The 10290-nt window shown below is 51.3% G+C and overlaps 1 protein-coding gene across 4 annotated transcripts in view; it reads right to left on the bottom strand.

The window, feature by feature from the left end:
• syne1b (spectrin repeat containing, nuclear envelope 1b) overlaps positions 1 to 10290 on the bottom strand; it is a gene marked incomplete at its 3' end in the record, with an annotated part of 72058 nt that overhangs the window by 36594 nt on the left and 25174 nt on the right. For all 4 annotated transcript variants that reach the window (XM_024265569.1, XM_024265570.1, XM_024265567.1 and 1 more), the window contains 14 exon segments: positions 823 to 948; positions 1015 to 1161; positions 1228 to 1404; positions 2090 to 2257; positions 2336 to 2488; positions 2552 to 2878; positions 2944 to 3114; positions 5632 to 5787; positions 5862 to 6179; positions 6744 to 6908; positions 6985 to 7128; positions 7197 to 7350; positions 7420 to 7592; positions 7658 to 7822. In XM_024265569.1, coding sequence (XP_024121337.1) covers positions 823 to 948; positions 1015 to 1161; positions 1228 to 1404; positions 2090 to 2257; positions 2336 to 2488; positions 2552 to 2878; positions 2944 to 3114; positions 5632 to 5787; positions 5862 to 6179; positions 6744 to 6908; positions 6985 to 7128; positions 7197 to 7350; positions 7420 to 7592; positions 7658 to 7822 — 2544 coding nt within the window.

Raw genomic sequence — 10290 nt, 5'->3', positions numbered from 1 at the left:
TGGTCCAGCCCATGCGCCAGCTTGGCATAGTGAGGGAAAAGAGCTGAAGGCAGGCTCCATGAGGGAGCGGTGGGGGGTGACAGGTGTCAGAGAGATGACCTCACTACATCTCCCAGCAGCCTCAGCGCACAGCTCCTGGACGCTGCTCAGCTGACTCATTTACCATCACTCACATGACGCTTGAGCACTGTTCAGAGCCTGACTCAGTGCAAAGTATTGTTTGTGCCCCCCCGCCTGCATTACCGAGCGTTTCTTCTGGACCTGATCTTTCCTGACCCACTTTGACTCTGACCCCTTTTCCCTTCCGTCTGCCTCGATCTCCGCCTGTCCTGTTCTACCTGACGTCTGATCTTGTGGCGAAGCGGCAGAGGCGTTTGGATGCATGTGCAAACGTTTTCAATGGCGAGAACAGACAAGGGCAAGGTAAAGTGAAGTCAAACACCAGGATGGAGTCAAACGCCTGAGGCGAGGCAGGTGAGCGAAAGAACAGGCTGAGGTCAGAACACAGAGAATCAAACTTGGGAAAAACGCTCAGCCTGTATGCAGGAAAAACAAGACTTCGCACCGAGCTCTGCTTGATGCCAGACTGAATACTGTTTGTGATGATTGTCTGATGTGGATCAGCTGGTGCACCATGGGAGCAGAGAGCAAAGGCTGATGGGAGATGCAGCAAGGAAGGTGCTTGGGAAAGAGTGGCTCCCTCTGGTGGTTGAAGGTGGAGGCTCCCCTGCTCGTGTTCGACCTCTGCCTGCCTGACCCTGATTTACCTTCATGGACTTTCGGCCATGTTTGGACACCTGTCCTCCCGTGTGTGACTCTCACCGTGAGTTTGACCTGCTGCACCTGAGCTGCCGCTCTTCTGACCGCCTCGTCCGTCAGGTCGCACGCTGAGCAGACCAGGTCCAGGTAGGTGCTGGCCTGCTCCTGCAGGGCCCGGTACTGCTTCACCTGTGCAGCAAACACTCTTCATGTCCAAACTGTGGAACCGTTCGAAGGAGCAGAAAGGTGGCCGACCTGCTTGAGCGCCTCCTGCAGACCGGACGGCTCCTGCTGCTGCAGATGCAGCTCCTCCTGCACGCCGCACAGCCAGGCCTGGCACTGCTGCAGCGAGTCCTGGTGGCTGACGTGCTTCTGCAGCTCCCGGTCCAGGCTCTGGTAGATCTGTGGAGACACGGACAGGCTGAGCAGGGGGGCGGGGCTTCAGCTGAGCGATGGACGGCGACTGACCCGCTGGGCCGTGCTGCACACAGCAGAGTAGCTGTCTCGGGTTCCTTGGAGCTGCGTCTGGACCTGCTGGCTGATCTTGGCCTGGACCGGGTCTGAGCAGCTGCGGATGAGACTCTCTCCTTTCTGCTTCAGGATGGTGAGACGCTCCTCGAAGCTGGAGATGTCCTCCATCACGGCCTTCAAGTTTACAACACACAAAAACTAAAATGAGTCGAAGCTAAAAACATAAAACAACATAAAAATGCTTCAACGAGAACTTTGATCTGAGCTCATCTGAGAGCAGAAGATTCTTCAGGGAGTCTGGGAGGAGAAGATGGGCGGAGTCTCTCCAGTCAGAGAGGAGAAGATGGGCGGAGTCTCTCCAGTCAGAGAGGAGAAGATGGGCGGAGTCTCTCCAGTCAGAGAGGAGAAGATGGGTGGAGTCTCTCCAGTCAGAGAGGAGAAGATGGGCGGAGTCTCTCCAGTCTGAGAGCGACTGAACACCACCTCAGAACATGAAGAGATTCACAGAAACCAGAGGAGTCTGTGAGCGTCAGGGACAGGACGGCCGTTCTACACAGCTGCAGGAATCGAACGGCTGCATCCAGACCTTTCACCGATACGGAACATTCGGAGATTCATGAAAGGAAAAAGACGTCGACCACAGACTGGATCTGAATGCAACTAAATTCCACAACAAATGTTTAAACTGTTACCGTGGTAACCGCAGACATCGTGGTAACCACGGTAACCGTACGCCATCAGCTACCCTGGGACCTGCAGCAGCGTCTCACTGACATAAGTTCTGTTCTGTTTGGACGTTTAGCTCTTCTTTCAGGTTCTGTTCAGTCCAGGTGCACGGGGGGCGGAGCTTGTGCCCCACCTTGTGTCTGGCCAGCTGCTGCGTGGCGGTCTCCATGCTGCCGGTCTGCATGGAGTCGGAGGTCACCAGCCTGCTGGACATCTGCAGCAGCCACTTCTCCGCCTCCTGCAGCTCGCTGTTGTAGTCCTCGTGCTCCTTCACCCACTCCACCAGACTCTCCACCTGCGTCTGCGGCACAGCCAGACACACCTGTCACATCAGCAGCCACACAGGTGGAGCTTGGCGCTCAGCTGAGCCGCCTCCTACCTGAGCTACGGCACAGAGCTCCTGGTAGTCGGCCTGCAGCCGGTCCATGCTGTCGCTGACAGAGGGGTCGTTGATGACCCCCAGGAGCGCCTCTCCTTTGTTTAGGACGCACTTCACCGTGGACTCCTGGGACAGCACCCCCTGCTGGACGGTCTGTGGACACACAGCAGTCAAAGCCGGCGGCGCCGTCAGAGCGCAGTCTCCTCAGCGGCTCACCTTGTACTTGGCCAGTTGCGCCTTTTTCTGGTAGAGTTCGGCTTTGGGCTCCAGGCTGGACGTCAGAAGGTTCCTGGTCTCCTTCACCCACTGCGCCTGGGCCCTGTGCTTCTCCAGGAAGTCTTTGGACAGACAGAGGCACTTCTCCAGGGAGCAGAGCTCCGAGCGCAGAGCTCCCTGCAGCTCCTGCAGCTGCAGCACCTGAGCATCCACCTCCTTCTTCAGCTGCTCCGCCTCCGGCGCCTCCAGGAACAGCGCGGCGCGCTCCGCCCGCTCCCTCAAAGCCTTCAGGTGGGCGTGGCCCTGCTCCATGTCGGCCTGTAGCGCCTGGAAGACATCAGCCGCTGAACCACAGCCCTCCCCATCCTCTGGGGGTGATTTCATCAACAAACCTCCAGCTTCTTCATCTTCCTCTCCATGGCGACGCGGTCCACCACCTCCACCTTTGAGGCTGCAGAGCTGAAGCTGCTCAGCGCTGCGCTCAGCCAGTCGGAGAAGGTGGAGGAGGCCGACTGCGCCTCCTCCATGCAGGACACCTCCTCCTGCAGCTGCTGGATGGTCTCCTGCAGAAACAGACAGGCAGAAGTTCTCAGGTTCTATTGCTCAAGTTCCTGTTCATCCGTTTCGTCAAATTCTGGAGAAAATGTCTGGAGAGTCCAGAGTCCAGACTCTAGACTTTGGAATCCAGAGTCCAAAGTTCAGAGTCTACAGTCCAGATTCAAGAGTCTAGACCAGGGTGCCCAAAGTGTGGCCCGCGGGCCAAATTTGGCCCACCGAAGGTTATCTTTTGGCCCGCCAAGTGTGGCTGCTGAAGCCGTGTGTGTTTTGAACCGAGCATGTTGGTCGCAACACATTTGGACCAGCGCTCTTTGAATGACCGTAGTCCCTGAACATTTTGCTCTATTTGAAAACTTCCAACAGTTTCCCAAAGCTGAGACCTTGTGCTTTCTTGTCAATATCTGGACATTACGGTGGTTTTACCCAGAAGCCCGTGCGAAGCTGCTTTGTTTACGGGTGAGACAGACAGAGCGGTGGAGAGATGCAGAGAGTGGAGCGGTCAAAAAGTTTTTGTAACGGCGGAAACAACAAGAAAAATGTCTGAAAGACGTCCATCGTGGGAAATATAACCTTCATGAAGGTTCAGAGAAGACTTTGAGACCGAAGGATCAACAGAAGGAGTCATTTTGGGCGAGACAAAATTGAAAAGGTAACATTTGTGAAGCTGCATTTCCATGTTTTTTCCTGAAGGAATCAAGCAGCTGCTGGCTAGTTTTTACTCTGAAACACAAACTGTGTGAAAGAAATCTCATTCAAATGTGACTTAGCTTATTTTTTTAATCATAAATTATAAGTTATCTGTGAGCTGGAGCTGATGATGGTGGAGGACCAAACGTGAGGATGCTGGAGACTGGTGATGTGGTCAGAGTCCAAAGCTGCTCGCCACATCAACAAAGATGCAGAAACTGATGGTGGAGATCCTCATCCACTGAGGTTCATCCACTGAGGTTCATCCACTGAGGTTCATCCACTGAGGTTCATCCACTGAGGTTCATCCCAGGTGTCCAAACTCCTCTAAAAACCATCAGCAGGTGAAATCTTTTCCCACTGATGCTGCAGAATCTGCACCAAGAGCATCCCTGGAAGTTTAGGACTTGTGACTGGCAGCATCACCAAGACCTTTGAGGAGACAGAACTGCCCTGTGTCCGAAAGCGTCTGTAGATATTTGACATTTTATGTACTCTTTTTTTGCACATTTAGAGAAAAAATGTTGAAAATGTTGTAAACAGTTTGATACTGGACAAATGTAAACTCTTAACAAACAAAATCTGTTGTCGATGTACATTTGGACTGTTTTCTCTCTAAAAATTCTAATAACCACATTCCGATTTTGTGTTTTTTTTAAGTGGTCCAACACTATTATGAAATTAAAAAACATTGTAAAATCCATCCATCCATCCATTTTCCTGACCGCTTCTTCCCTTTCGGGGTCGCGGGGGTCCGGAGCCTATCCCGGCTACTGAAGGGCGAAGGCGGGGTACACCCTGGACAGGTCTCCAGTCTGTCTCAGGGCCTCAATCACACACATACACTCTCACATTCACACCTAGGGGCAATTTAGAGTCACCAATGAACCTATGAAGCATGTTTTTGGACGGTGGGAGGAAGCCGGAGTCCCCGGTGAAAACCCACGCATGTACGGGGAGAACATGCAAACTCCACACAGAAAGGTCCCAGCCGGGAGTCGAACCGGGGCCTTCTCGCTGTGAGGCAAGAGCGCTAACCACTGCGCCACCGTGCAGCCCCACACACATTGTAAAATGATAATATATATTGAAAATTCAGTGTCTTCTTGGAAAAGGAGCAAAAGCAAACAATATGGACCTCTTTAGACCCTTCATAGTCAGAATAGTCCAGGCAGACATTTGGAGGTCCAGGTGTTAAAGAGTTAAACCTCTCACCCGTCTCTCATTACTGCTCTATGGTTTTCCAAAACTCTACAGTTGTAATATACTTAAAAGTTTCAAAGACAAATATAACTTACTTTTTATTCTTTCTGATTTGTGTTTCCTTAATGAATACGGACTCAAAATAAATACGTTAAACCATATTCTTTATTTTCTCCTTTTATTTTATGATGTGAGAAATCTTGTCTTTGGCCCTCGGACCGCGATCCCATTTAGATTTTGGCCCTTAGAGCCAAAAAGTTTGGGCACTCCTGCTCTAGAGTCTACAGTCCAGACTCCAGAGTCCATCTGGAGCTTCTACCTGATGAAAACAGGGAGGGGGCGGGGCATATCTTCCATGGGTTTATCCAGACTGAAGGGGTAAAGACCAGCAGACTCTGGCGCTCCAAACAGCTCCGCCCCCTCCTCCTGTGGCTCCCCTGACTCCGGTCTGAGAGTCTGGATCTGCAGACGTGAGTCAGGTGAGTCGTGGGGCGGAGCTGTTTGCTGTGTCTCAGAGGTTCTGACCTCTTTGTGTTTCCGTGGTAACCTCATCCTATTAACATCCAATTACTATCCTGGGATTATTAACGCACTGATAGGTCAGAGGTCATGTGGGGTCGGAGTGCTGTTACCAGTAGATGCAGGACCAAAGCATGGTAGCGCGCGGTGATCTGGGTGGCTCTGGTGCTGATCCGGCTGCTGATGTGCGTCTCGTCCAGAACCTGCTGGGCCAGCAGAGAGAGGCCCTCCATCTCCTCCTGATAAACCAGCACCTCCTCCTGCCAGCTCTGAGGAGGCGAGCACAGACGTCCTGAGAACCGAGAGCAGCCGGAAGCGAGCGTACCGCCGTCTGCGCACGCACCTGGGTCATCTGCAGCTGCGCCTCTTTGGTGGCGCGCTCAGACCTGCGGTGGCTGCGCAGATCCGCCTTGGCCTCCATGGCCTTCAACCAGCTGTCCAGGCGCTGGAACTTCTGCTCCATCTGCCTGAGTCGGGCCAGAGTGCCGTTGAGCAGCGCGCGGGTGTCGGCCAGCCGGGCCTGGTACAGCCTCCAGTCCTGCTGCAGGCTCTCCAGGGCGCGGTCGTCTGTCTGCGGCGCGCCTGAAGGCACCACCAGCTCCCGGCTGAGCAGCAGGCTGTTGAGTAGAGCCTGACCCTCGGTGCAGCGCAGCTGCAGCTCCTGGGGGGGGGGGGACAGGTTCAGAGGCACTTCCTGTGACAACGAAGACACTTAGAGAAGGCTGGAAATGACTGTTCTGGAGAACTCTGAGATCCTGATGAACGGCTGACGGTCTGGGTCGGGTCGTCAGAGGACCGCCGGTCCGCTCTCCTCATTTCAAAACAGAGAATTTGTCGCCTCATTGGTGAGTTTTTCACCTTCAAAGGGGCCGTACCATGAAAATTCAACGTTCTGACCCTAAGTGCGTTCTACGGTTCATCCCTCTCTATAAAGAACCCAAAGCGGTTTTTGATCCGTTCACACTTTTCTGAGTAATCCATAAATGCGTTTTCTGTAGGACTTCTATCTTCTAGTCAATGCATTCCATTATTTCTATAATGAGTTTGAAATATTTATGTGTTTCGTCACAATCTATGCTTGAAATAAACCAGATCAATCAATCAATCAATCAATCAATCAGACGCGATCTTCATGATGTCTGAACAGATTTCACTCATCAAAGGTTTAAAGCCTGCAGGAATCGGCTGCAGGAGCAGACGTTTCCTCCTGCAGCCGTCTGCAGACCTGCAGCTTGTGCAGCGTGTCCTCCAGCGTGTCCACGTCTCCTTCCAGTTGGGTGTAGCAGCCCAGCGCCTCCTGCTGCTGATCCAGCCAGTCCTGAAAAGCGCGGAGGCCGCGCTGGTACTCCTGATGGACCTTCAGCAGCTCCTCCGCTCTGCTGACCGCCGCCTGAGGAGACACAGATGTGAACCTTCAGGACTTGGTCTTGGCGACGTGTTTGTGAGAGTGCGGGCAGCGGTCCTACCGAGGCTCGGTCTCTGACGGCGCCGTAGTGCTCCTGGAGCTCCTGAAGCTCCAGCTGAGTCACGAAGTTCTCACTGATCCCGGCGCTCTTGGCGGCGATTGTTTCCAGCAGGGGCTGGTGGCCGAGCACCTCCTCCAGGAGGAGCTGGGAGACACAAAACTGTTTACCTGAGGAGCAGGAGTCCCAGGCGGGACTGAGGGGGGGGGACGCACCTTTGCTTTGCTGAGATGAGCAGACTTGTCCCTCATCTCCGGACAGGGTTTGCCGCCGGCGTCCAGGTTCTCCTCCACGCGCTCAACCCAGGAGGTGAACTGCCGTACGTCCTCCTGGTAACTGGTCCAGTGCGACAGCGCGCTCTCCAGTCGGCTGCAGGTGTGACAGTGACAGTCTCAGACCGGTGGCGGCTGTGCCGGAGCGTGCAGCGTCAGAACCAACCTTTTGCAGAGAATGGAGGCGGAGTGGAGAGCGTCCCAGGAGTCCTTCAGCTCCTGGATCTGCGTCTGCAGGGCGGGAACTCCCTCTGAGGAGGTGTTCCTCTGGACAGACTCTCCTCTGGTGATCAGCATCTTCAGCTGGATCTCCTTCTCCTGACGAGCCGTCAGCAAAGCCTGCAGCAACAGAACCCGTCAGAACCGCATGACTCTGATGCGGCAGTCGCAGAAACCTGCCGTACCTCCAGCTTGATCATCCGGCTGTCCAGGACGCTCTTGTCGGCGGTGGGGGCGCAGTAGGTCTGCAGCATGTGGCTGGTGTCCAGAACCCAGTTCTGCAGCTCCTTCAGGCCCTGAGAGAACAGCTGATGCTCGGCAACGATCCGGTCGATCCGGGAGGTCTTCTCCTGCAGAACCGCACCAGAATTCAGCCAACAGAAGTTCAAACATTCATGAGATTCAGCAAAGCTTCGACCAGAACTCCAGCAGCAAAATATCTTCTGAGAGTCGGATCCTTCAAACCAGAACGAAGCGATTGGATCCAGTTCACCAGAACAAGAACTCACTAAAACTGAGAGGAAGTTACTATGGCAACCAGATCAGAACCCTCTCATCTAATAACTGCAAAGTAAACAGAGTCTCTCAGAGTGGACGGCGCCACCTTCAGTCGGAGCTCCATCGTCCTCCGAACACCAACCACTCGAATGTACCCAGCCAGCAAGGCCAACCGGGCCTCGAACCCACGTTGGCTCCGTCACCCAGGGACCGGTGAGCTCTCCCAAACCTTGGGCAGCGGCGCTCGCTACGCTGTCCACGGGGTGGCTGGCTAGCATAGCGAGCCGCCCACTCAGTGTCCAGTCAAGCCATTGTGGCAAACACAGGTGAAAGAAACTGTGGACAGACCGATCCGGGCCCACATGGTCTGTCCACTTCTAAACCATATGACCCACCTGGCCTCGCTGGCTGGGTATTAAGCAAACCGAACAGAACTCCACCAACAGCGTTCTGTTGGTTCTGTCCGTTCTCCTAATAAATCGGTAACTTCAGTTTTCCAGGAGATCAGAAAGCTCCTCCCACAGCTTATCCTGATCAATCTGGATTATTAGAGCGGATCACGGGTCAGCAGAGCTTCATCCTCCCACTGCAATGGACCGGAGCTTCTGCTTCAGAACTTTGGGTTTGGAGAACCTTCCACTGAGTGGAATAGAAGCTGACATCAGAACCAATCAACAGACTTCTAACAGGAACCAGGCGGGAAGACCCCCCCACACTAACCAATAGCTGTCAGGCTAACATAGCAGCCGCGGCTCAAGCTAACACGAGTTAAGACAGTGTTTCTCAATCATTTCCTCTTACGCCCCGCCCCCTCTCTTTGAAGAACTTTCTGCTGCAAATATCATCAGTATCATTAGTCAATTTGCTCAAGTTAAACTTAAATCTCTTCAAAATATTGAAACTTTATTATCATTAAAGAATAATTAAAAAAAAACTTCTAAAATATCAGTTTTATTATTATTATTCTTTAGAAAATTTCCCAAACTTTCGAACAAAGTAAAAGCGAACTTATATAATAGTGAGGAGAATTCTCTTTTCCAGAGATTCGGTTCTTCTGCATGAGCTCACTGTAAAAAGCGGCTCTTTCAGCCACTAAATGGCTTTTTAGGTTGTTTTTTTGCTTTATTTAGTTTATTATCAACTACTATGTAGGATTATGCACAAAATCCATAACTAATGTAAACATGTTTTTATTGGCATAAAGTGTACATCATGTAAATGCTGTTATTTATCCCTTCCAGATAAAATGTAAAATGCTATGAACTAGCTCGAGTTTTTAACTCTGGACATTTTTAGCTTTTTTTCTTTTTAAACACATTTGAAGTGAATAAGACAAAACTCTGCAACCACAACCTAAAACACAGATTACAGTGTGCAAAACCAATACATAAAGACTTCTATTCACAACTATGTTAAAAGAGAGAAAAGTGTCTCAGCTCTGAGGATGAAATCTGGTTTCTTCTGTCAGTGATGATCGGCTCTGTTTCAGAGAAGATTCTGGACAGGTTGGTTGTGGAAATATAAAAGGATTTCCCACAGACTCTCTTCCTTCATACTATCATTTCAATTCATTTACTGATTTATAAAGCACCTTCTTCCACCAAAGTGCTGTACACAGGGAAAACAAACACAGACCATTGTGCAACAGTAAAACATAAAAAGAATAGAAGGGATAAAACCAAATAAAACAATTTTAAAACAGAGATAAAACCAACATAAAACAGAATCAGAAGGCTAGGCTGGTGCCAAAAGGCTGTAATGGAGGAACAGTTCTTTTTTAAAAGATCTCTCTAATAGCCGGTGGAAACATTCCAGAGTTTAGGAGCCAACACAGAGAGAGCACCATCCCCCAGAACCTGCGTTTGGTTCTGGGCACCAGTAGCATCCACTGGCCTGGGGAGTGTAAGGACTTAGTGGGGGAGTATTTTAAAACCAGACTGGAGAGGTAAGGAGGTTCCTGCCAGTGACTTAAAAGTAAAAACAAGAATTTTGATAAAAATCAACACTGGGAGCCAGTTCAAAGAAGCCAAGATCGGGTTATGTGGTCAAACTTTTTTGCTCCACAAATAAATCTTGCTGCTGCACTTTGGACCAGCTGCACCCTGGCTACCGAAGCCTTAGGTAACCAGAGTTCCAATAATATAGTCTGGACAGCACAAAGGCTCGAGTGAAAATCTCACTCTCTCTCAGTTTATTTTAATTACTGTTAAATATTTTTCCATTGCAATTCGTGAGGTTGAATTCAAAGTTTCCTCTCTCTGTGTGTGGATATCACTGTCACTGACGGTGTCCCCCAGTCAACTGTTTAGTAACTAACATA

The sequence above is a fragment of the Oryzias melastigma genome, unplaced genomic scaffold (genome assembly GCF_002922805.2).
Source record: "Oryzias melastigma strain HK-1 unplaced genomic scaffold, ASM292280v2 sc00254, whole genome shotgun sequence".
In the NCBI taxonomy this organism is placed as follows: Eukaryota; Metazoa; Chordata; class Actinopteri; order Beloniformes; family Adrianichthyidae; genus Oryzias; species Oryzias melastigma.
This window is presented reverse-complemented; position numbering and strand designations above follow the sequence as displayed.